Genomic DNA, 27,917 nt, shown 5'->3' with positions numbered 1-27,917 from the left:
TGATGGAAACACTGAGAATAGTGACAGTGACTCTGAAGACATTAACACAGTTACCAATAACATTGATTTTCAGAAGAAAAGAGGTAAGTCTTTAGTGATGGAAACACTGAGAATAGTGACAGTGACTCTGAAGACATTAACACAGTTACCAATAACATTGATTTTCAGAAGAAAAGAGGTAAGTCTTTAATGATGGAAACACTGAGAATAGTGACAGTAACTCTGAAGACAGTAACACAGTTACCAGCAACATTGATTTTCAGAAGAAAAGAGGTAAGTCTTTAGTGATGGAAACACTGAGAATAGTGACAGTGACTCTGAAGACAGTAACACACTTACCAGCAACATTGATTTTCAGAAGAAAAGAGGTAAGTCTTTAGTGATGGAAACACTGAGAATAGTGACAGTGACTCTGAAGACATTAACACAGTTACCAGTAACATTGATTTTCAGAAGAAAAGAGGTAAGTCTTTAGTGATGGAAACACTGAGAATAGTGACAGTGACTCTGAAGACATTAACACAGTTACCAGTAACATTGATTTTCAGAAGAAGAGAGGTAAGTCTTTAGTGATGGAAACACTGAGAATAGTGACAGTGACTCTGAAGACATTAACACAGTTACCAGTAACATTGATTTTCAGAAGAAGAGAGGTAAGTCTTTAGTGATGGAAACACTGAGAATAGTGACAGTGACTCTGAAGACATTAACACAGTTACCAGCAACATTGATTTTCAGAAGAAAAGAGGTAAGTCTTTAGTGATGGAAACACTGAGAATAGTGACAGTGATTCTCAGAAAAGAGGTAAGTCTTTATTGATGGAAACACTGAGAATAGTGACAGTGACTCTGAAGACAGTAACACAGTTACCAGCAACATTGATTTTCAGAAGAAAAGAGGTAAGTCTTTAGTGATGGAAACACTGAGAATAGTGACAGTGACTCTAAAGACAGTAACACAGTTACCAGCAACATTGATTTTCAGAAGAAAAGAGGTAAGTCTTTGTGAATGACAGTATCAATCAATAACACGATACTTCTCTGAGAAACCCAACTTTGAATTGGAAATAGAGTAAACGGACAGTTTATCTACATAACCACTAACTTCACACTTGTGTGTGTGCTTACTGTGCCTTCTTTGTAAGAGTGACATCCAAGCTGGAATTAGATTGACAACCTCCAGTCTCTATAATAACGTTTTTGTTACTACCCCTACTAAACTAATTTATTACGTCTGACATCAAGACTAGAGATATATCTGGTTTAACTATCTTTAAGTATGAACCATGAATCTGCAGCTAGGTGGAAATATTACTTATCAATCAAGCACTTTCTGGTGCTTAGAGTGCTCAACCTGTAATCCATGGGTTTGTAATAGGTGGAAATATTACTTATCAATCAAGCACTTTCTGGTGCTTAGAGTGCTCGACCTGTAATCCATGGGTTTGTAATAGGTGGAAATATTACTTATCAATCAAGCACTTTCTGGTGCTTAGAGTGCTCGACCTGTAATCCATGGGTTTGTAATAGGTGGAAATATTACTTATCAATCAAGCACTTTGTGGTACTTAAGAGTGCTCGACCTGTAATCCATGGGTTTGTAATAGGTGGAAATATTACTTATCAATCAAGCACTTTCTGGTGCTTAGAGTGCTCGACCTGTAATCCATGGGTTTGTAATAGGTGGAAATATTACTTATCAATCAAGCACTTTCTGGTGCTTAGAGTGCTCGACCTGTAATCCATGGGTTTGTAATAGGTGGAAATATTACTTATCAATCAAGCACTTTGTGGTACTTAAGAGTGCTCGACCTGTAATCCATGGGTTTGTAATAGGTGGAAATATTACTTATCAATCAAGCACTTTCTGGTGCTTAGAGTGCTCGATCTGTAATCCATGGGTTTGTAATAGGTGGAAATATTACTTATCAATCAAGCACTTTCTGGTGCTTAGAGTGCTCGACCTGTAATCCATGGGTTTGTAATAGGTGGAAATATTACTTATCAATCAAGCACTTTCTGGTGCTCAGAGTGCTCGACCTGTAATCCATGGGTTTGTAATAGGTGGAAATATTACTTATCAATCAAGCACTTTCTGGTGCTTAGAGTGCTCGACCTGTAATCCATGGGTTTGTAATAGGTGGAAATATTACTTATCAATCAAGCACTTTCTGGTGCTCAGAGTGCTCGACCTGTAATCCATGGGTTTGTAATAGGTGGAAATATTACTTATCAATCAAGCACTTTCTGGTGCTTAGAGTGCTCGACCTGTAATCCATGGGTTTGTAATAGGTGGAAATATTACTTATCAATCAAGCACTTTCTGGTGCTTAGAGTGCTCGACCTGTAATCCATGGGTTTGTAATAGGTGGAAATATTACTTATCAATCAAGCACTTTGTGGTACTTAGAGTGCTCGACCTGTAATCCATGGGTTTGTAATAGGTGGAAATATTACTTATCAATCAAGCACTTTCTGGTGCTTAGAGTGCTCGACCTGTAATCCATAGGTTTGTAATAGGTGGAAATATTACTTATCAATCAAGCACTTTCTGGTGCTTAGAGTGCTCGACCTGTAATCCATGGGTTTGTAATAGGTGGAAATATTACTTATCAATCAAGCACTTTGTGGTACTTAAGAGTGCTCGACCTGTAATCCATGGGTTTGTAATAGGTGGAAATATTACTTATCAATCAAGCACTTTCTGGTGCTTAGAGTGCTCGATCTGTAATCCATGGGTTTGTAATAGGTGGAAATATTACTTATCAATCAAGCACTTTCTGGTGCTTAGAGTGCTCGACCTGTAATCCATGGGTTTGTAATAGGTGGAAATATTACTTATCAATCAAGCACTTTCTGGTGCTCAGAGTGCTCGACCTGTAATCCATGGGTTTGTAATAGGTGGAAATATTACTTATCAATCAAGCACTTTCTGGTGCTTAGAGTGCTCGACCTGTAATCCATGGGTTTGTAATAGGTGGAAATATTACTTATCAATCAAGCACTTTCTGGTGCTCAGAGTGCTCGACCTGTAATTTATGGGTTTGTAATAGGTGGAAATATTACTTATCAATCAAGCACTTTCTGGTGCTTAGAGTGCTCGACCTGTAATCCATGGGTTTGAATACCCATCGCTAGCATGCTTGTCTTTTCAGTTGTGGGAACATTATAATGCGAAGAGCAATCCATTATTCATTGGTAAAAGAGCAGCCCAAGAGTTGGCAGTAGGTGATATTAACTAGCTACCTTCCCTATAGTCTATCACTTTTAAATTAGGAACAGTCAGCACAAATAGCCCTTCAGTAGCTTTGTGTAAAGTTAAAAACAAAGAAACAAATCAACCAGGTCTTGAACCTAATGCTTTTCTTTACCAACAGTTTAATATAAAATGAAAAAATAAGTGTGTATGAACATCATCCAGAGATTATTTTTACAAATGTATATCAAATAAATCGGTAACTGAACTCTAAGTCTCTTACAATATTTAATATAGAAAGGTAAAAGTTTAATTTAAAATATATTAAATTTAATTAAAATGAAACAGGATAAATGGAATATTATGTTAATTAGAAGTACTTGTAGTTAGATAGTGATAAAATAAAGGCTTTTAAAACATGTTAATATTGAGTACTGGTAATGGTAAGACAAAGGTTTTTAAAAGATGTTAATATTGAGTACTGGTAATGGTAAGACAAAGGTTTTTAAAACATGTTAATATTGAGTACTGGTGGTGGTGGTAAGACAAAGGTTTTTAAAACATGTTAATATTGAGTACTGGTAATGGTAAGACAAAGGTTTTAAAACATGTTAATATTGAGTACTGGTGGTGGTGGTAAGACAAAGGTTTTTAAAACATGTTAATATTGAGTACTGGTATGGTAAGACAAAGGTTTTTTAAAACATGTTAATATTGAGTACTGGTGGTGGTGGTAAGACAAAGGTTTTTAAAACATGTTAATATTGAGTACTGGTGGTGGTGGTAAGACAAAGGTTTTTAAAACATGTTAATATTGAGTACTGGTAATGGTAAGACAAAGGTTTTTAAAACAAGTTAATGTTGAGTACTGGTGGTGGTGGTAAAACAAAGGTTTTAAAAGACGTTAATATTGAGTACTGGTAATGGTAAAACAAAGGTTTTTAAAACATGTTAATATTGAGTACTGGTAATGGAAAGACAAAGGTTTTTAAACCATGTTAATATTGAGTACTGGTGGTGGTGGTAAAACAAAGGTTTTTAAAACATGTTAATATTGAGTACTGGTGGTGGTGGTAAAACAAAGGTTTTTAAAAGACGTTAATATTGAGTACTGGTAATGGTAAAACAAAGGTTTTTTAAAACATGTTAATATTGAGTACTGGTAATGGTAAAACAAAGGTTTTTTAAAACATGTTAATATTGAGTACTGGTAATGGTAAGACAAAGGTTTTTAAAACATGTTAATATTGAGTACTGGTAATGGTAAGACAAAGGTTTTTAAAACATGTTAATATTGAGTACTGGTGGTGGTGGTAAGACAAAGGTTTTTAAAACATGTTAATATTGAGTACTGGTAATGGTAAGACAAAGGTTTTTAAAACATGTTAATATTGAGTACTGGTGGTGGTGGTAAAACAAGGTTTTAAAAAACATGTTAATATTGAGTACTGGTAATGGTAAAACAAAGGTTTTTAAAACATGTTAATATTGAGTACTGGTGGTGGTGGTAAAACTAAGGTTTTTAAAAGACGTTAATATTGAGTACTGGTGGTGGTGGTAAAACTAAGGTTTTTAAAAGACGTTAATATTGAGTACTGGTAATGGTAAAACAAAGGTTTTTAAAACATGTTAATATTGAGTACTGGTGGTGGTGGTAAAACAAAGGTTTTTAAAACATGTTAATATTGAGTACTGGTAATGGTAAAACAAAGGTTTTTAAAACATGTTAATATTGAGTACTGGTGGTGGTGGTAAAACAAAGGTTTTTAAAACATGTTAATATTGAGTACTGGTAATGGTAAAACAAAAGGTTTTTAAAACATGTTAATATTGAGTACTGGTAATGGTAAAACAAAGGTTTTAAAACATGTTAATATTGAGTACTACTGGTGGTGGTAAAAAACAAAGGTTTTAAAAGACGTTAATATTGAGTACTGGTAATGGTAAAACAAAGGTTTTTAAAACATGTTAATATTGAGTACTGGTGGTGGTGGTAAAACAAAGGTTTTTAAAAGACGTTAATATTGAGTACTGGTGGTGGTGGTAAAACAAAGGTTTTTAAAAGACGTTAATATTGAGTACTGGTAATGGTAAAACAAAGGTTTTTAAAACATGTTAATATTGAGTACTGGTAATGGTAAGACAAAGGTTTTTAAAACATGTTAATATTGAGTACTGGTAATGGTAAGACAAAGGTTTTTAAAACATGTTAATATTGAGTACTGGTGGTGGTGGTAAAACAAAGGTTTTTAAAACATGTTAATATTGAGTACTGGTAATGGTAAAACAAAGGTTTTTAAAACATGTTAATATTGAGTACTGGTGGTGGTGGTAAAACAAAGGTTTTTAAAAGACGTTAATATTGAGTACTGGTGGTGGTGGTAAAACAAAGGTTTTTAAAAGACGTTAATATTGAGTACTGGTAATGGTAAAACAAAGGTTTTTAAAACATGTTAATATTGAGTACTGGTAATGGTAAGACAAAGGTTTTTAAAACATGTTAATATTGAGTACTGGTGGTGGTGGTAAGACAAAGGTTTTTAAAACATGTTAATATTGAGTACTGGTAATGGTAAGACAAAGGTTTTTAAAACATGTTAATATTGAGTACTGGTGGTGGTGGTAAGACAAAAGTTTTTAAAACATGTTAATATTGAGTACTGGTAATGGTAAGACAAAGGTTTTTAAAACATGTTAATATTGAGTACTGGTAATGGTAAGACAAAGGTTTTTAAAACATGTTAATATTGAGTACTGGTAATGGTAAGACAAAGGTTTTTAAAACATGTTAATATTGAGTACTGGTGGTGGTGGTAAAACAAAGGTTTTTAAAAGACGTTAATATTGAGTACTGGTGGTGGTGGTAAAACAAAGGTTTTTAAAAGACGTTAATATTGAGTACTGGTGGTGGTGGTAAGACAAAGGTTTTTAAAACATGTTAATATTGAGTACTGGTAATGGTAAGACAAAGGTTTTTAAAACATGTTAATATTGAGTACTGGTGGTGGTGGTAAGACAAAGGTTTTTAAAACATGTTAATGTTGAGTACTGGTGGTGGTGGTAAAACAAAGGTTTTTAAAACATGTTAATGTTGAGTACTGGTGGTGGTGGTAAAACAAAGGTTTTTAAAAGACGTTAATATTGAGTACTGGTAATGGTAAAACAAAGGTTTTTAAAACATGTTAATATTGAGTACTGGTAATGGAAAGACAAAGGTTTTTAAACCATGTTAATATTGAGTACTGGTGGTGGTGGTAAAACAAAGGTTTTTAAAACATGTTAATATTGAGTACTGGTGGTGGTGGTAAAACAAAGGTTTTTAAAAGACGTTAATATTGAGTACTGGTAATGGTAAAACAAAGGTTTTTAAAACATGTTAATATTGAGTACTGGTAATGGTAAAACAAAGGTTTTTAAAACATGTTAATATTGAGTACTGGTAATGGTAAGACAAAGGTTTTTAAAACATGTTAATATTGAGTACTGGTAATGGTAAGACAAAGGTTTTTAAAACATGTTAATATTGAGTACTGGTGGTGGTGGTGGTAAGACAAAGGTTTTTAAAACATGTTAATATTGAGTACTGGTAATGGTAAAACAAAGGTTTTTAAAACATGTTAATATTGAGTACTGGTAATGGTAAGACAAAGGTTTTTAAAACATGTTAATATTGAGTACTGGTGGTGGTGGTAAAACAAAGGTTTTTAAAAGACGTTAATATTGAGTACTGGTAATGGTAAAACAAAGGTTTTTAAAACATGTTAATATTGAGTACTGGTAATGGTAAAACAAAGGTTTTTAAAACATGTTAATATTGAGTACTGGTGGTGGTGGTAAAACAAAGGTTTTTAAAACATGTTAATATTGAGTACTGGTAATGGTAAAACAAAGGTTTTTAAAACATGTTAATATTGAGTACTGGTGGTGGTGGTAAAACAAAGGTTTTTAAAACATGTTAATATTGAGTACTGGTAATGGTAAAACAAAGGTTTTTAAAACATGTGAATATTGAGTACTGGTAATGGTAAAACAAAGGTTTTTAAAACATGTTAATATTGAGTACTGGTGGTGGTGGTAAAACAAAGGTTTTTAAAAGACGTTAATATTGAGTACTGGTAATGGTAAAACAAAGGTTTTTAAAACATGTTAATATTGAGTACTGGTAATGGTAAGACAAAAGGTTTTAAAACATGTTAATATTGAGTACTGGTAATGGTAAGACAAAGGTTTTTAAAACATGTTAATATTGAGTACTGGTGGTGGTGGTAAAACAAAGGTTTTTAAAACATGTTAATATTGAGTACTGGTGGTGGTGGTAAAACAAAGGTTTTTAAAAGACGTTAATATTGAGTACTGGTGGTGGTGGTAAAACAAAGGTTTTTAAAAGACGTTAATATTGAGTACTGGTAATGGTAAAACAAAGGTTTTTAAAACATGTTAATATTGAGTACTGGTAATGGTAAGACAAAGGTTTTTAAAACATGTTAATGTTGAGTACTGGTAATGGTAAGACAAAGGTTTTTAAAACATGTTAATATTGAGTACTGGTAATGGTAAGACAAAGGTTTTTAAAACATGTTAATATTGAGTACTGGTAATGGTAAGACAAAGGTTTTTAAAACATGTTAATATTGAGTACTGGTGGTGGTGGTAAGACAAAGGTTTTTAAAACATGTTAATATTGAGTACTGGTAATGGTAAGACAAAGGTTTTTAAAACATGTTAATATTGAGTACTGGTAATGGTAAGACAAATGTTTTTTAAAACATGTTAATATTGAGTACTGGTGGTGGTGGTAAGACAAAGGTTTTAAAACATGTTAATATTGAGTACTGGTAATGGTAAGACAAAGGTTTTTAAAACATGTTAATATTGAGTACTGGTAATGGTAAGACAAAGGTTTTAAAACATGTTAATATTGAGTACTGGTGGTGGTGGTAAGACAAAGGTTTTAAAACATGTTAATATTGAGTACTGGTAATGGTAAGACAAAGGTTTTAAAACATGTTAATATTGAGTACTGGTAATGGTAAGACAAAGGTTTTTTAAAACATGTTAATATTGAGTACTGGTAATGGTAAGACAAAGGTTTTTAAAAGACGTTAATATTGAGTACTGGTGGTGGTGGTAAAACAAAGGTTTTTAAAAGACGTTAATATTGAGTACTGGTAATGGTAAAACAAAGGTTTTTAAAACATGTTAATATTGAGTACTGGTAATGGTAAGACAAAGGTTTTTAAAACATGTTAATGTTGAGTACTGGTAATGGTAAGACAAAGGTTTTTAAAACATGTTAATATTGAGTACTGGTAATGGTAAGACAAAGGTTTTTAAAACATGTTAATATTGAGTACTGGTAATGGTAAGACAAAGGTTTTTAAAACATGTTAATATTGAGTACTGGTGGTGGTGGTAAGACAAAGGTTTTTAAAACATGTTAATATTGAGTACTGGTGGTGGTGGTAAGACAAAGGTTTTTAAAACATGTTAATATTGAGTACTGGTGGTGGTGGTAAGACAAAGGTTTTTAAAACATGTTAATATTGAGTACTGGTAATGGTAAGACAAAGGTTTTTAAAACATGTTAATATTGAGTACTGGTAATGGTAAGACAAAGGTTTTTAAAACATGTTAATATTGAGTACTGGTAATGGTAAGACAAAGGTTTTTAAAAGACGTTAATATTGAGTACTGGTAATGGTAAAACAAAGGTTTTTAAAACATGTTAATATTGAGTACTGGTAATGGTAAGACAAAGGTTTTTAAAACATGTTAATGTTGAGTACTGGTAATGGTAAGACAAAGGTTTTTAAAACATGTTAATATTGAGTACTGGTAATGGTAAGACAAAGGTTTTTAAAACATGTTAATATTGAGTACTGGTAATGGTAAGACAAAGGTTTTTAAAACATGTTAATATTGAGTACTGGTAATGGTAAGACAAAGGTTTTTAAAACATGTTAATATTGAGTACTGGTGGTGGTGGTAAGACAAAGGTTTTTAAAACATGTTAATATTGAGTACTGGTAATGGTAAGACAAAGGTTTTTAAAACATGTTAATATTGAGTACTGGTGGTGGTGGTAAGACAAAGGTTTTTAAAACATGTTAATATTGAGTACTGGTGGTGGTGGTAAGACAAAGGTTTTTAAAACATGTTAATATTGAGTACTGGTAATGGTAAGACAAAGGTTTTTAAAACATGTTAATATTGAGTACTGGTGGTGGTGGTAAGACAAAGGTTTTTAAAACATGTTAATATTGAGTACTGGTAATGGTAAGACAAAGGTTTTAAAACATGTTAATATTGAGTACTGGTAATGGTAAGACAAAGGTTTTAAAACATGTTAATATTGAGTACTGGTAATGGTAAGACAAAGGTTTTAAAACATGTTAATATTGAGTACTGGTAATGGTAAGACAAAGGTTTTTAAAACATGTTAATATTGAGTACTGGTGGTGGTGGTAAGACAAAGGTTTTACGACTTAATTTTACCAGAAGGAAACAAAAGTTTCATTGTTTTCCTAATGAATATTGTTGAGATGTATGTTAAAGATCCATATTTCTTGACTTACAGACAACAATCTGTGGCAGCCACATTTCCCTATCACTATTAAGTCAACCAAAGAGGTGAGTATGTGTTCTGTGTACCCTGTTAAGAGGAGGTAAATACAATATTTGGTAGACAACCATAATTTAGTTAATAATTTTGTTTTATCACCTTTGTCAACTTCCACCTTTTAGATGAGACTAAGAGCTAATGATGTGGTAATATTAGGATTTTGTGTATATGTAATGTGCATATATTATAATAAATATACTTTTGTGTATGATACATACAGTTTGAAATAAATTTCAGGTGTATGTTTTACTTTCCAGGATAAGAACATTCAATAATGAAAATTCTATGTTTGTTTTTTTTGTTACTTTATTTTTTGGGGGAGTTGGGATTTCTAACTGCATGTGATAACTAGCTTGCTTGTTCCTACATGAGTGGTAAGTTAAGAAGGAAACACTTTAGAATGTATTATATAAAATTTTAGTGTTTCTAAGATGACGTTACTGGTGTGAACCATGGTTTTATAGGATATGGGATGAGACTGTAGCTATGTGACTTAACTGTATATAACTTGTTACCTATGGGCATTGAATATCTTGACTAGTGTTAGGTAAAATAATAGATTAATCAAAGTCAGGGGTGTAGATCCTGGGGGGGATGGGGGTATACATCCCCCCTTCATTTTAGGTGGGGTGTATGGTGCACACATTCATCCCCCCCCCTACAGTTTGGTCTGTTGAATTGTTTTGTTGCATCACAGGCCTACAAATTATGTGTTTGTTCTTGTGATTCTCGTGTTCTTACCAATCGAATTACATAATTAGGCCTAGATGTAGGCTTTTTCAGTAGCCAAAATGTACATCTTTAATATAGGCGTGCTTCTAAGCTTTTCAATCTAAGTTCGTAAGTATCAGTCAGTAGGCCTAAGTATACATGCAAGTATCGTGGCAACAAGTTTACTCTGTGACTGCATGTTTACAGCTTTCAGGTTCATGTAATCAGAGATTACCAATTTGCAAATTGAACAGTCCACATAAGTGGTTGCAAAACTCATCTCCACCCCCCCCATCGGGTGTAAACAATCTATGCTTATGATCAAAGTTATAGTTAGATTGATCAGTGTCACGACAATAATAAAAAATTAGTGTTTTCAGGTATTCCTGTCTTTTGTGAGATTAGATGAATGTAATAGGTTAATGATTAATCAGTCAGCAAATCTCACCAACTGCCAAGCTTTAGTTATTTTTGCTTCTCAAGGACATCTTAATGTGACAAATATTGTTGTGACTTGTAATTTTCTATGATCTGACAGTTATTACAGCGAATTATTGTTATATAGGATGTGCCATGTGAGAGTTACTGTATTGAGTCATTGTCCTCTAGAACATGACTGATGTTGTTGTGAAGCATTGTTTTTAAGACACGACTGATGTTGTAGGGAGGTGTTTAATTTCTAGGAAATGCCACATAACTCGTGTTGTGAGTTATTGATACTTAGGATCTGACTGCTGTTGATGGTGTTATTGTGTTCTAGTATCAAAAGAATATTAAGATTTTTGAGGCCTTAGGCACAAGAAGTGTTTTGTCCTCTTGTACCCTGGCCAGTTAAGGCACTTGATTTGTAATCTGAGGGTCACGGGTTTGAATCCCCTCACTCCAAACATACTTGCCTTTTCAGCTGTGGTAGCATTACAATGTGGTGGTCAATCTCACTATTCATTGGTAAAAGAGTAGCCCAAGAGTTGGTGGTGGTGATGACTGGTTGCCTTTTTTTAAATTTTACACTGCAAAATTAGGGGTAGCTAGTGCAAATAGCCCTCGTGCAACTTTGCATAAAATTTAAAACAAACAAACCCTCTTGTACCTCCCCAATTGAAATGTAAAGTATCATCAAAAGACATTAATAAATAGCCCACACTGAATGTATATACATTGCATTAATAATAAAGCAAAGTATATTACAGTACTCTGTCCAAGTTAACAGTTCAGTTTGATTACATACAGAATTGTATAAAATAAATGCAAAACAGTAAATATTTTCAGCAGGTGGTAGGTCCAACATAACAGAATCATTGCATTGCAGCTGAAAGGAACGTGGATCTATCCAAAGGTAGATTACATCTTAATTCCAGTCACTTAAACAAAAACAAAGAAACTTCTTATCTCACTACTTTGGCAAGTTGCTACACCTTAACATTCCATAACCTTTAAAAACTCTTAACACCATTACTCAACAATGCAGAACTGTTGCTAAATTAATCTGCTTTGTTATGTTTCTTTTACTAGCATCACTTGGCCTCAGTTCTTCCTCTTTCCTCGGATGATAATCTGTATTTTTCTCTTCTATCCCTTGTGTGTAGGCCTATTTTATGAAGAGCATTAACAATGTAGTTTTTATCAGCTGTTGAAAGGCCGATTGATTTTTGGTGTCAAACAACTCCTCTTACCTCCTTTACTTGCTTGATCTTGGGCTTAGCATCCCCACTTAAATAATGCCCATTACTAGAGCCAAAACTGGAAGTTTTATTAAGAGATATTAATAACAGTCTGTTGTAGACTCTGAAAAATCTAGCAAAACTTCCAACATTGTATTTGACATTCAATGTGTTGAATAAGAACATGTATTTAAAAATAATAACATTGTTCCAGGACTTTTCTCTGGGTTTTCTAAATAGTTAGGGCCCCTATCGTGCATTAATCCTAACAATGTTAGGGATGTGCAGTTGACAGTCATTGTAACAAAATGCCCTTTTGTAAGATGAGTGACATGTTAGTTATTGAGATGACTCCAAATTGGGTGGCAACTGCCTATCAAAGAAACTGTTGTAGTCAAACCAGTGTTGTCTGATGTGTGGAACACTGAACCTTTAGTAACTAATGACAAACCAGTGCTGTCTGATGTGTGGAATGCTGAACCTATGGTAACTAATGACAAACCAGTGCTGTCTGATGTGTGGAATGCTGAACCTATGGTAACTAATGACAAACCAGTGCTGTCTGATGTGTGGAATGCTGAACCTATGGTAACTAATGACAAACCAGTGCTGTCTGATGTGTGGAATGCTGAACCTATGGTAACTAATGACAAACCAGTGCTGTCTGATGTGTGGAATGCTGAACCTATGGTAACTAATGACAAACCAGTGCTGTCTGATGTGTGGAATGCTGAACCTTTAGTAACTAATGACAAACCAGTGGTGTCTGGTGTGTCGAACGCTGAACCTTTGGTAACTAATACCAAACCAGTGGTGTCTGGTATGGTTGTAATCTTCAAGATGGAGCAACAGTATGAAGTACAGCATTTAGTTACATGTTTATGCCATCAGGACTTCCACCTTCATCCAGTTCAACCAACATTTGATATAGTGGACCCTAGTTGCAGAGGTCAGATTAGAAAGAAGATAAACATATTGTGACGTGGTTATGTGAATTTAATGTTTATTTTGTGTGTTTTGGATAAATGCATTGCAGGACACAAATTACAAAGCAGGGGTGTTCTAGAAACATCGCAATACTTGATTGTTAAGCTTTCAACATGTTTTCATCATATTTCGAGTGTTAAGAGTCAAGACAAAATAATTTTATTTCATTATAATAGATCAAAGATCTAAGTTTGTCACTATATGGTTTATTAACTTTCACATCTTTTAAGATGAGGACTGGAAAAGTAACAGTATAGACAAGGTAACTGCATGGATTGAGCACTCTTTAGGCTGGGTGTGTTAAAAAGTGGGGAGAAATTGGTGAGAATGAAGTTATTCTGGTTGATAGGACAGATTCAGTAATATTTGGATAGTAATCATAAGTGGTTTAAACCATATTTGTTACAGTTATTCAAAAAGATAAAGGCCTAAGCTTTCTTAAATGTCTGATTTGATGTCACCAGTGTTGTGGGGAAAAGTTCTCTTAGTACAAATGTACCTCATACAAACATATAATAATTTATAAATGATAGACTATAAATAGAGCTTTCTAAACATATATAATATGTTGAGTTTCTATTAAAATTTTCCAGCTAAGTAGGGAAATAAACAATTGTGGTGTTAAAAGTAGCATGTTGCCAGCATAAAAATTGAATTTCAAATGAATAACACAAACACAAAAAATGTAAGTATTACTCTATTACATATTGTGATTAATTAGTAAACATTTATGTTTTGAAAAATTTGTTATTAGCTGACTGTCCCTATACTTTTTTACATATAAAAATATCCAAAATAATGTTACAGTAATCATGTGTTCTTCTTTAAGGAGTTATTTATTTTCAAGACAATAATCAGACATGTTTGAGCAAATAAAAAGATTAGTCTAAAGTCTGTCCAGGAAGTATATAATTTTATTTGATCATACCCCAAACATTGGATGTGAAGAAATATTTTTGGGTATGTTCTTTTGGAGCTTGTAACAGAATTAGTTTCTTAAGCAAGTGATTTCCTTCAGTGGTATATCTACTGTACGATACTCATGTCATTTTGTTATACACAAGAGTCAAGACATTTGTTGTTATTAATAAAAATCACGGAACGTGAAATTGCATGAACTTCTTTACTTTAGTTTTACTTCGGAGAATAATATATAGGTTACATAATGGTTTTCCTGCGATATTTTTTTAGTTTCCACTTTGTGCAGATGATTACGGTAGGGTGGGTTTCAAATGTATTAGTCTCAAATTAACTCATTTTCATGCGAGAAAAGTTCTTGAAAGTGAGATTACATAACAGGTGTGTACCTTTAACTGTATAACTAACATTCAGATGGTATGAATGGAGATTGTTTTAGGTTTAAATGATTGATAAGTTACAAAGAAATCTGAGTAATAATTAGAGGTCTGCTTATAAAAATGAAGAGCATTATATATACTTTACATTATAATGAAAGGTAATATTTATAATGTAATACAAGATAACTATTCTTATCAGCTTGCTATAGCTGGATTCACTGTAGAAATGTAGACGACATCACATAAAGTTTTACCCCTGTCATTACCAATACACAGAGGTGGTATGTGTGTGGGTGATGGGTTTCATATTTGTACTTTTAGAATGGATGGTAAACAAAATCTCCACCTAAGATGTTATAAGAGAAAAAAGGCAGAAGAAAGGAGAACTTTTTTACAGTTGGTTTTTACCTCTTTAGCTACAACAATATAATCTGGTAAAGGAGAACAAACATGTTAGAAATAGTAATCTTAATCAATGTTGCCCCATGTGAACCCCCACAACGATCACCAATGTTTAAATGGAATTTAATGTGATGAACTACATTTGTACCATCCACACTGTGAAACAATCAAGAATTAACAAGTTTAGCGACATCACCAAAGTTCATATAAACAATTATACACACATATTAGAATTAGAAGACAGTTGTACACAAAGCCATATTGTTACTGGTACAATATACACACATATTAGAATTAGAAGACAGTTGTACACAAAGCCATATTGTTACTGGTACAATATACACACATATTAGAATTAGAAGACAGTTGTACACAAAGCCATATTGTTACTGGTACAATATACACACATATTAGAATTAGAAGACAGTTGTACACAAAGCCATATTGTTACTGGTACAAAATCAAAGAAAATCTTTGAAAATTTCCAAAAGATAGAGATCAATACCTAGTTGGACCAGCAGGTACATGGGGAGTCCCTGATTCAAGTTCCAAAGCCTTCATTGTCTATTGTAAGAAATCCCATGTGGTTGTGACCACACTAACCTCAGAGTGAATTTATTTAAAGGTATTCTTATGAGCTTGGTTGACAATGGTGGCATAATTATAATGTAACAAAATTATGAAGATGTACAACATGTATGAAGACAATATGACAAAACACTCAAATATACAAATGCATGCATTATCTCAAGGGTAAATATCAATTTTCATATATTCAAGTACTGTGCATGAGAGAACCAATTCTCTATGGAGATGAACATATATGTGATTGTGTTTCTGGATTGTTTCCAAGTCTGGTTCAATTTGGATCCAACCAAATTCGTTTGTAAGGCCATAAAACGCAGATACTGTTAGGATTTAGATTTAAAAAAATGAAATTCAGCTAGCAGTGGTTACAATGAAGGTATAAAGATATGAAAGAATGTAACTAGAGTGTTAGATGTTTGACCCAAGGATTTTTAGTACTTCTATTTTTAATAACTGTATAAATCATACTGATAAGATGTTTTTCAACATTTTCCAGTTGAAAAATGGACAGTTAAGAAAGCCTATTCCTTATGCTTAGTAGAAAAAAAGTTAATCTAGAAAGAACGTTCACTATTATGGGAGTTGAGGTGTCGAGAAGACTTTGAATGTTGTGTCAGGAACTTTTATTTTCAACACAAATTAATACTCATTATAATGTCCTGTAATGTTGCTTCTTAGTAAATAGTTATCAATTTCTGGTATTAACAGTGTTATTAGTTAGGATGTTAACATTTTTTAGAGAATAATACTTGGAAGTTTTCAACAGAGTTAAAATATCTTATAATAACAGCTTTATCTAGAATCTGAGATATATAACAAGTACTAATTTAACACTTGTATTCTAGGTTGCAGGATACAATACAATTAGTGAAGCCTTTCGAAGACTAGACTTCAGAAATGCTGTTAAGGATATCCGGAGATTTAATTATATCTGTAAAGTGAGTCACAATATTTTGTTTTTCAATTTAGTAACTGTAAAGAAGTTTAATACTATTTCTTATTCTACTGTTTTAAATCATGTTCTGTGGTAAAATAACTGTATGTTGTAGATCGTTACAATTGTTGTTATTAATGCCGGCTGGTGTACATTGTAGGAATTTGATGGTTGGAATGTATTGACCAGACTAACTAACTTTACAAGATCACAGAACTGGAACTTAAGGGATAATTAATAACAAATGCTGTTTAAACTGGTTTCACACAACAGTTTATGATGCCACAAACCAGATGTGTGTGTTACAACATATAACAAGCTTTAGTCAAAAACACTTCACAATAAAACAAAGCTACCAGGCTGTAGCTTTGTAATATAAGATGTATCCTAGTTTTTGGAGGTGGTTGCAGAAGTAGGACACACATAGCAGTGGGGGAATGCACCATCTATCAGTCTTAACCTAGGTATTAACTGTATACTAGTAGTAAGTATATATTAGGTAGTAACTATATAATGTGGGATACAAGTTTTGCCCTGGTTTTGGAGGTAACATCAGTAGTAACACATGCATATGGTAGTGGGAATACACTGTCTATCAGTTTTAGCCTCTCTTTACAAAGCCTAGCATGTAAAGATAAAATTAATAAGTGTAAAATAAGAAAAACAACAACAAAGGTGGATGTTCAAGTCCACAATGTCCCACATCTGTATGATCCTTCACTGTCAGCAGACATTTATGAGAAGGTGACTGTTCTGAGAAAAAATAAGTAAAAAGTAATTAAAAGAAAGAAATGGTCCTTTTATTGTGGGTAGTGAAAACCGTACCTCTTCATGTTGGTATTCTGTTTCCCATTATGGTGGTAAAAACTCAAATTAATAAGGTAAAATTAGTAGTATAGCCATTTTATTAAATACGCTACTTAATATTTTATGTGACAGAATTAAAAATATTAATAGTAGTAGTAACTATGCACTTTGGATAATAAACTGATCAACTTCTTTCAGAATAAGTATAAGAAACCTTTGTAGAGCTGACAACTGAATTTGAAAAAGGAACCAATCAAGATAGTTATGAAAGTGGATATATCATTTTTCTTGCTAATGATCACGTAGCAGAGAAAGCTGTCTTAAATTTATGTGGATAATAAAATATCCTCATTATTGACTTCCCAACTTTGTCTATCAAAAGTTTGGTATTTGAATGGGACTCCAGGTTTTATTTAGTTAACTTTAGAAAACTTCTTTTGTGATTATTTTATAATACAGTAAGTAACATTTTATGATTGGAAATCCTGGTTCTATTTGGTTTGCTATTCATTAATGTAGGGATTCTATTCTCCATGTAAATTCCAGACTTGTTTGTTTACAAGATGGTGTACGAGGGCTACTAGAGTAGAGAATGTATTATAAGATTTTAACAGAAAATAACAATAAAACAGAGATTTTGAACACTGTTTTTCTCAATCAAATGATGATAAAATTGTAGTAACTGTTACAACTAGGTAGGTGCTAAGCCTGATGAAGAAAGATGGTAATGAAAATAAACAGTCTCAGTTTTGGGTAATCCCTGATTTTGGAATGTTCTCGGTAGTTGAAAAGCAGTATATACGTTGTAGATATTGACTACCCTAGGTAGCTCATCACATCTAACTTCTAATAACTTGTAGAGAAGAAAATCCATATGACTTTTGTATTGCTTTAATACGAGTGTCTGTGCCATCCCTACATAGTGCTAGCACTCTCTTCATGTATTTAAATAATTCTTGAAGTGTTAAAACTGTTCAAACATTTGCTTTTACTTTTCTATGTACAACAGTTCCTTTGAAAGATTTAGTTATGAATTCATTAATAGAACAATATGGTAATTTTTATGTATTTCTTGAAGAAAGAAATTTGACTTCTAAAAGTATGAAGGATATACAAAATATCTGGATGTATAATAATTATTTTCTAATAACTTGGTACTAAGGCAAGTAGTGCAAGTTCTACTTGGAATAGACTATCCTGCTATTACAGTTAATCTTTATTTTTATAAAAATAAGTTTATTGAAAACTATAAATGTGAATGTTTTTCCTTTAACTCAGGTATATTGATGATTTAATTAGTCTATATAATTAATCTTAGAAACTATTTTTAGAATTAGAAATTAATACTTCAGTTTTTACATTAGAAACACAATATTTAGATCTCAAAATTGAAATTAATAATTATATTAATATAAATATTTTTATTAGAGTAGGAATTTTTCATTTCTAGTACATAGCCTCCCCTCGGATATAACTGTGTGTGTTTTTTTTGTTTTTTTAACTCATCTGAAGCAAGTGCTAGTTATCAGAAAATTTTTGAAAGCCTCATTCTCTTTAAATAATTTGATGTCTTAGACTTTATTTATAGCCTTCAAAGAATACAACATTCAACTTTTAGAAACTAACTTGAAAATAAAATGTTATTTCCTTTAAGGGACTACTAATTCACATTTATGTTGGAAAACTGAGAATTTCTCATGTTAAGCAATTTACATATTGTCCATGTTACAGTTATTAAAAGTCACCTACTTATTGTACCATGTTACAGTTATTAAAAGTTACCTACATATTGTCCATGTTACAGTTATTAAAAGTTACCTACATATTGTCCATGTTACAGTTATTAAAAGTTACCTACATATTGTCCATGTTACAGTTATTAAAAGTCACCTACTTATTGTACCATGTTACAGTTATTAAAAGTTACCTACATATTGTCCATGTTACAGTTATTAAACGTTACCTACATATTGTCCATGTTACAGTTATTAAAAGTTACCTACATATTGTCCATGTTACAGTTATTAAACGTTACCTACATATTGTCCATGTTAGTTATTAAAAGTTATTTGATCCTCCATAGTGGACAGAGCACAGGTGACCATTATGCACCTTTCCACTAAGAACAACTAATTAAGGTTAAGTAAAACTGCACATGACCAAGTAAACTTTATTTCAAGTAATATTTGAATTATTTTATACTATGACATAATTCACAAGTTGGCCACATGGGTAAAAGTAAAACATTTGGAATATTGTACAAAGTGCACATTTTAGCAAACAACAAATACAAAAAATAATACAAATAAATGATGCATTTAAATTTTTTTTCCACAGCTTATTCACCTTATTATTAGTGAAAACTTGACCACACTCAGTGGTTGTGCAACTAAAGTACTCTTTGCTTTGTTGGAGGAAGTAGCTGGCCAAGGTATGTCTATGTTTACTTCTGTTAACATAAAAATATCATTCAAAATCACTTACAGGTCACCTACAAATATTTAGCTGTAGCTTAAATGTTCTTGTCAGTTTTGTTTTACTTGGTTGTTATGAAGATCTTGCTGTAATACAATATCCAGTTCACTTAATGCTAACAGAAGTGTCTACTCTTTGATTGTAAGTTTTCTATTTAACTTGCTTGCTGTTTTTCTTGTACATATGGTACTTCTATTATCTCTAGTAATCATTTGGAAAATGCAAATGTGAACTTTATGATATTGGTTGAGTAATTAATCAACAACTTTAACAGACTCGATGATGAATCAATATTCCTTCTACTCTTACTCACAAGGTATTTTATGTTGTTCAAAGTATTTCCTGAACTTCCAAGAAAATTCCAGATATTGAGAAATGCACATATTTTTCAAACCCTCTGTATAACATTAAAACAAGTGTTTGAATTAAGAAGGAAAACATAGCATACAATAATTGTAGTTACATTACAAGAACTAGAATCATAGTCTTCAAGGAAAATATTAAGTGTTAGATACTAGTTAATTATGTTTTGTTAATTTATGGTCAACACCTCAGTTGTAATAATAAAAAAATGCATTTTTTACTGATTGTTTATGTAACAGTTTGATTTTCAAACTTACTAAGCTATACATATAAATAAATAACCAGGTTGTAGTGTCTGTAGAATGTAACACCATAGTCTGAAAATTTATATTAATAAGTAACTAACTGAAGTATAAAAATCTTAAAAATTCTTTCTATATTTCCTTACTTAAGTTTCATTATTTAATGTTACAGAAGTTTTGTTTTTCTGAATGTTCCAGATATTCTTCTGTGACCTAATGATACTCTATAAACTGGTGATCTAAAGTTGAAATATGATCAAAGTAACTGGATATTGTAGTGATCCACAAAGTGGAAGGTTTCAGAAATTACAAACTTTATAGCATGGTCAGGTGGTTAGGGTGCTGAACTTGTAATCTGAGAGTCACAGGTTCAAATCATCATCACCCACTGCCAGATCTTGGGCTACTCTTTTACCAACGAATAGTGGGATTGACCATCACATTATAACACTCCAACAGCTGCCAGGGAGAGCAAGTTTTGGTCAATCCCACTATTCGTTGGTAAAAGAGTAGCTCAAGAGCTGGCAGTGGGTGGTGATGACTAGTTTCCTTCCCCTTACACTGCTAAATTAGGGACAGCTAGTGCAGATAGCCCTCCCGTAGCTTTGTCCAAAATTAAAACACAAACAAATAAGATAAACTTTATAGAAATTAAAAGTAATGCATTTACTCACTCATTTTCTACTCAAGAAATTAAAGTTTAGGGAAAGTATTAGTTTGTTTATTGGTCATTTCATAATTTTGTTCCTAAACTGTGCATGGTAATGGGACTTCCCAAAGAAAGCCCTGTATTTTCAGGTACCTCCTCTGGGATCTAAACATCCACCCAAATGTTTGCTATGTGTGGTAACTCATGAATGAGGAGAGGATCCTGGTGGTTGAGGGTATCATTAATGGGTAAGTTTATGTTAGTGGCACTCTAATGCACCACTCTGGTCTTGAATTCCGAAAGACAGGTGGTCTTAGGGTGGATCTCCTACGGTAAGTCAGCTAGGGTCAACCAAATACCAGTATTTAACATTCTCAATGGCTGTTGTGAACCTTGTTTCTTACACTGGTGTTTGGATGTAGTGTCCCATGAAATCCTGATATCACTACAATACTTGGATTTGGCATTTGTAGTGCATCCCCTAGTTAGAACTCCATGGTGGGTGGGGTCAATAAGCAATGAAGTTTTTTTTTCTTTTTATGGATTCTAGATCCAGTGATCCACAAAAGAAAAGAAATGCAAAATATCATTAATGGAAAAGCAACCATGATTGGAAGACTGATCCCCATCTCCTACTGTTTCTTTACCATGATTGGAAGACTGATCTCTGATCCCTATCTCCTACTGTTTCTTTACCATGATTGGAAGACTGATCTCTGATCCCCATCTCCTACTGTTTCTTTACCTCATTTTCTTATCCTTCATTCTTTGACAAAGAAATCATTAGAAAACGTGCCTCCATTTTTTGTTCGGAAGGGTTTAGAGAGACTTGCTAGCTCTCTAAAGTCAGTGAAAACGCTCTGTTCTGGAGCTATCTTGTCAAAAACCTCTGTACTTAAACACAGTGAACTCCTCCTGAATTTGAAGACCATTGGGGATACATCTACTGGGGTTACTTTCCATGTTTCTTTGTATTCTACCAGAGGAGTCATTGTTGAGAAGACTTTATGGAGATCCAAAAAAGATCCTCACTACTTTCTCCTGCCAAGGAGTTTTAACACCAAGACAAATCTCCACTCATAATAATAAAGAAAAAAAGGAATTATGGTACCACCATGATGTTAGAAAATCATACATCTTTAAAAAATTCTTGATAGAAATAAAATAAAGACCCTATAACCTGAGAATTTTTGTAAGGTCCACCTTTTGAAAGCATTTGGATTATAAGGTATCAATTTCATTTTTATGGTACCACAAAATGTTCTGATTTTGATACTTACATCACCACATCCACCTGTCTATGGCAAGGCAGGATATCTTAACTGTAAGATATGGCCATATATTCATAACTCTCAGATGTTTCCAGTGTTATTGGTTTGGGCATTCAAAGACATCTTGTTATGGTTCTTTGACACGTGTTCATTGTGGTAGTAAAGACCATGATGTCTATGATTGTCAACTGAATCCTTACTCTATAAGTTGTGATCGTTCATGTTACTCATATTTTCATTCTTGTTCTTCGAACTTGATTTATTTTTTTATTGTATTTAACTTTCAGTTTTTTACCAGTTTTGACACAGATAGCTTAGCTGCTTTGAGCCATAAAACCCCAAGTAAGCAAACAACCAACCTTCCTAAACTTATAACATTCAAAACAGACTTGAATAACGTGTAGTTACACAGAACAAAAATAACATTATTACAGTTTTAACTCCGTTTTTTTAAAATTAATGTTATGCTGTTACTCTGTTTTTGAATTCCTGTTGACAAAATGTTGTAACTTTAAAAACTTTAATACCCATTATTTTACCTTCTTCACTTTTGCATACTAAAGGTTTACTATCACACACACAAGTAAAACATTTCTTCTTGTTTAATTACTGTTTATCATTAAACTTCAGTTTGTATCGAATGAATCTGTTAATATGAAATCTTTAATAAGAATGACTATTTATCTGAAGTAAGAGTGTGTTTAGTTTTGTGTATGATTGTAAAGTTGGTTCATGTTGAACATTGTACACATTCTACATGTACATCCTGTTTAGTTTTGTGTGTGATTGTAAAGTTGGTTCATGTTGAACATTGTACACATTCTACATGTACATCCATAGTGTATTCTCTCTATTTTGTTGTAGTCATGATGTATGAGTATAGGAAGAAGTTTAAACTTTAACTACTTTAACTTTAACTACTATAATAGTATTTTCTTAGTTAATTGTTTGGGTCTGATTTGGCCAATGACATCATCTAAGTTGTCATCAATTCTCATTTTGATTGCTGAGATTTCTTTCTGTTTTCTGTTGTGTATGTTTTCAAACTTTTGTTTGCCCCCACAAGCATTATAGTGATAGCTACCTACCAAGTATCTTTGTATTCATTTGTCAAGTGGAAAAATATTGGGTGTTAATATTTGAACCAATACACTCTGTGTCTTTATGCAGTCAGGTTGTAGGTAGTGTATGTTTATTGAAAATTTCTGTACATTGTGACTTTCATTATAAAATTTCTTACAGTTGCTAGTAACCAACAGAACATGCATATGCTTCAAGCAATATTACAAGACCTAAATAAAACCATGAGGAAGTACTACTGTTGGGGTCGTCCTCTTGGAAGTAGTCTTCTATGGGAGCAACATCTTCAGACTATAGAGCGTATATGTGTGTTTGCTAGTAGCATAGAAATACAAGAAGTAAGGATTATTTTGTTTATAATTAAAAAAGTAAGGTTACATATAAACAGGTCTTTATTCTTTTATCTATATTACTCTATGTAACAAAATTTTTCTTGTTCCTGGGCAGAAAGTGTTATTTCCCAATTGCTTTTGCCTAAAGTAAATGGAAAAGACCTAATTTTTCTCTTCAAACTTTGCTTTAGTGACCTGGGTAATAAAATTTTCAAATTTACCAATTTTCCAGAACATTCCAGGTAGATTCAGTGCTGAGTAGTGGATAGAGAATTTTCTTGAACTTACAAGAACTTTCTAGAATATTGTAGAACTTATGAGAATTTTCAAGAACCTTTTAGAATTTTCTAGAACTTTCCATAGTAATATATATAAAGGGACTCACCACTTCAGTTTAGTTCTAGCTGCCTGAGTGAACACATAGACCTATCTGATTTTATCAGAGATGGCAGCAAGAAGTTGCAAGCATTCTCCAGATGGATTCTGCTACGTATTTAGGCAATTTATCAATACAAGAGAGAAAAAGTATTCTATGACAGCATCTGCTAAAATGTGTGAAGCCTACAAGGTGGATTTCAGCATGCGTGTCGGGGATCGAGATGAATCCTGGGCACCTCAGCACTGCTAAAAAACTCTAGAAGGTAAAATGGACAATTTTTGCTTGTTTGAATAGTAAGATTTTATACTATACAAATTTTAGACCTTTTAAAATTTAAATATCTTTTAATTATTTTTTAAATTTCCAATAGTATGGAAAAAATATCACATATAAAATATTTTGCATGAACCTCTTACACATTAGTTGTGGATGAAATAAATTTATTCTTCATAACAATTTTATTTTGCTCTTTTACAGGATGATAAGAGGGGAAAAGAGAGCCATGAAGTTCATTATTCCAAGAATTTGGCATGAACCTACTGACCACTCAAACAATTGCTACTTTTGCATGGTGAACCCTTCCAAACATTGGGCTGGCAAGAATGCACCTGCTATCATGTATCCAGACCTTCCATCATCCATCGTCCCAGTGTCACACTGCCCTGAGCTTACTGTACCCACTCTGCCAGAGAGAAAGCAGCCATCCTCAGAAGAGAGCAGCAAATCAGAAGAGGAGGTAGAGAGAAACCCAAACTACCCCAACCAAAGAGACCTCAATGACTTGATCAGAGTTCTTGGTCTAACAAAGTCGAATGTTGAGCTTTTGACATCTAGGCTCAAGGAATATGATTTGTTAGATGAAAGTGTGCAAGTTGCATCTAAGAGGAAGCATCACCAACATTTTCATTCATCAAGGTGGGCTCTGCTTCTGTCACTATATATCCAGTTTGTATGAGGCAATTGGAATTGCCTGTAACCTGAACGAGTGGCACCTCTTCATTGATGGCTTGTTCAGAAGCCTCAAAGCTGTGCTGCCTCATAATGGGAATAAGTATCCATCTCTTCCCCTTGCTAGAAGCCTTGATGTATGTTGAGTGGGGCTGGGAGGTGAAGAACTCTGGCAGTATGGGTTGCAGGATGTTGCTAAAAGTCCATATACTTGATGCTCATTTTGATAAATTCAAGGATAACATGGGAGCATACCCAGAGGAGCAAAGCGAGCACTTCGACTAAGATATGTTGGACATTGAATGCTGCTACCAAGGAGCGTATAATAAAAACATGATGGGAGACTATATTTGGGGACTGATATGTGAAAGCGATTTACATTACAGTTGCAAATCTTGAGAAACTACTCATTTCTAAACACTTTTGTATAACTTTAGTATAAATACATGTATATCTTGATTTCATATGTTGTTTTACTCAGACCTTATGTAAAAGAAAATGTGCAAATTTGTCCATTTTTACATAGAAAATAGGTAAATTTCATTATCTAGGTCACAAAAGCAAAGTTTGAAGGGAATAATGACTATTTTCTGTACTTTTACAACGTAAGCAATTAAGAAATAACACATAATATCCAGGAACAAAATTTGTGTTACATAGTGTAATGTTCCAAAAATTCTTACAATGACATAATCCATCTGCTAATATGTTTATTAGAACTGTAACAACTGAAATTTAGGTTGTTTTTTTTTTGTGAGAGACAAATGGTTCCAGTTGTTTGTTTCAGGAATTGTTAAATATGCCATGTTGGTCAATATTCTGTGTTAAAATAAAATGATAAACATTTTCCAAGTTAACTTGGTGGAAACATTATTTTAACTGATGGTAATGTAAGAACACTTGGAGTAGTGTATTACCTGAAGAATGTTTATTAAAGAAGTTGTCAATGTTTACATTTTTATTATAAAATATCATTGATGTTGAAGAGAAATGGAGCTAGAAATTTTGTAGGATTATTATATTAGTATAAAAGAACTGTTTTACCAAAAGCCAAATGTTATGTAATATAAAACTTTCAGAACCACTTGGACTGCACAAAATCCCACCACAGTGATCACGTTTTGTTAATGTATAAAACCCTGTCCTAATTGTCAAGTTTTCTTAATGTATAAAATCTTGTCCCAGTTGTCAAGTTTTCTTAATGGCAAAATTCTATACTAATGGCCACGTTTTGTTATAATGTTGTAGAAAATTCCATTCTGGTTGTCAGATTTACTTAGAATTGTAATAAATATTATTTTTGACCATAATAGCCCATTGCAAAACTTACTTACATTTACTGCAGAGATACTTTAAAATTGAAATTCCTTCAGAGAGCTTGAATATGCAAGTACGTTCAAAGATTACATCCAACAAAATATAATATTATATATTTCTTTGAAATAAATAACATTTTCAAGTACTAAAGGTGAGATTGTGACAATTGGATACCATTTGTTGACATGGTTAATAGCTTATATGATGATTTAAAGGTAATTATTAATTAGTTACTATTTGTTTTTAATAACTAGATTATAATTACTAACCAGTTTTTATCTTGTATTTCACCTTTTAACACAAGAACATCAGCGTGGGATCACTATGACTTGTACAAGTTAAACCTGTGTACTAAAGTAACCACACTGGCATTCTAGGGTTAATGTGTTATCTTCATGGAAGTCCTAAGTAGGTAGTGTTATAAAATGATCTTGAATCTTCTTGATAGTAGGACTAATGTACTATCAATGTGTCTGGAGTTTCACTCTTTTAGAAACCTGATCAACTTTCTTATTTGATTGCTTTGAAAATGATATCCAGGATTTACTGAATTATTTGCTAGGTTGGTTGAGTTTGTTATCAGTTAGGTGGATATTTATTAGACTGTCATAATGATGGAAATAACATTAACTTTTACAGCCCAAAGATGATGGCAGCCCAAAGCTAACGCACCTGCCTGCTGAACTGATTCGAGAGATCCTACTTCGTCTTTGTGACTACCGAGACCTTATTAGTTCAGGACAAGCTTATGATGTAATGGAGGCTTTGATCAATGAGCAACATATCTGGCGTCAACTGTGCTATTTTCACTTCACTCGACAGCAGGTTCGTCATGCTACTGAATCTTATAAAACTAAATCGGAACGACCAGTGAGAGTTGACTGGCAAGAAGTGTTTCATCGATTACGAAAGTAAGGTTTTATAAAATTGTTTTAAGAAACTTTGAACTTCATCAATAAAAACATTAGAAAAACTTGGTGATTTCAAATGTTTGTAGTTTATATTCTCAATGTTATGTATCTGTAATTGGCATTATATGCATGTATCCTGATGAACAACTAAAGTATTTGGTAATACTAGAAGTGTGAGTTTAGTGATAAATAATGAAAAAAATAAATGCTGTTATTCTGTGCAACTTAGTACATTTGTATACGTTTATTACCCAGATTCTCTAAATTATAAATGTATGTAAAAAGTCCTCAGAATATATTGACAGTAGTATTTATTCTTGTTTTCCAAAGTTTGTAGACAGTTATGTCTTCTCAAGAATGTTAGTAGCAATATTTCTGCTTCTCATACAAGACTTTGACAGTAATTTCCTGTCAGATACTCTTGTAGCAATATTTTTGCTTGTCTAAAAGAACTGTAGCTTTATAATACTGTATACACCATTTTGAAGAACACCCAATAACATAATGGTAAGTATTATTTTTCGTTTGACTTAACCTGTTGTCATTGATAACAAGTGATATTCTTGATGCTGGTCTACATGGTAGCAAAAAGAAATATTTAGCATTTACTTTAATAGTACAACAAAGTTGTTACTTGTATTGCCTACATACATTTATTGCAGCATCATTTCTAAGTAGTAGTGTAAACACACACACACACACACACACACACATTGCTTATGTTTCTTACAACATAAACTCTGTA

At 32.7% G+C, this 27,917-nt stretch overlaps 1 protein-coding gene across 4 annotated transcripts in view; it reads left to right on the top strand.

Moving 5' to 3' along the window:
- The window catches only part of LOC143230104 (F-box only protein 25-like), a 72,012-nt gene that overhangs the window by 30,800 nt on the left and 13,295 nt on the right, over positions 1–27,917 (top strand). For 3 of the 4 annotated variants that reach the window (XM_076463153.1, XM_076463155.1, XM_076463154.1), the window contains 5 exons: positions 9,773–9,825; positions 16,310–16,402; positions 19,543–19,636; positions 23,448–23,623; positions 26,901–27,172. In XM_076463153.1, coding sequence (XP_076319268.1) covers positions 9,773–9,825; positions 16,310–16,402; positions 19,543–19,636; positions 23,448–23,623; positions 26,901–27,172 — 688 coding nt within the window. Of the gene's footprint in view, positions 1–229; positions 900–9,772; positions 9,826–16,309; positions 16,403–19,542; positions 19,637–23,447; positions 23,624–26,900; positions 27,173–27,917 lie in introns of those variants that run through there. The other variant, XM_076463156.1, reaches the window with a different exon arrangement.

This window comes from Tachypleus tridentatus, chromosome 10, assembly GCF_004210375.1.
Source record: "Tachypleus tridentatus isolate NWPU-2018 chromosome 10, ASM421037v1, whole genome shotgun sequence".
NCBI lineage: Eukaryota > Metazoa > Arthropoda > Merostomata > Xiphosura > Limulidae > Tachypleus > Tachypleus tridentatus.
Note: the sequence above shows the minus strand (reverse complement) of the source record. Positions and strands in the feature narration are given on the sequence as shown.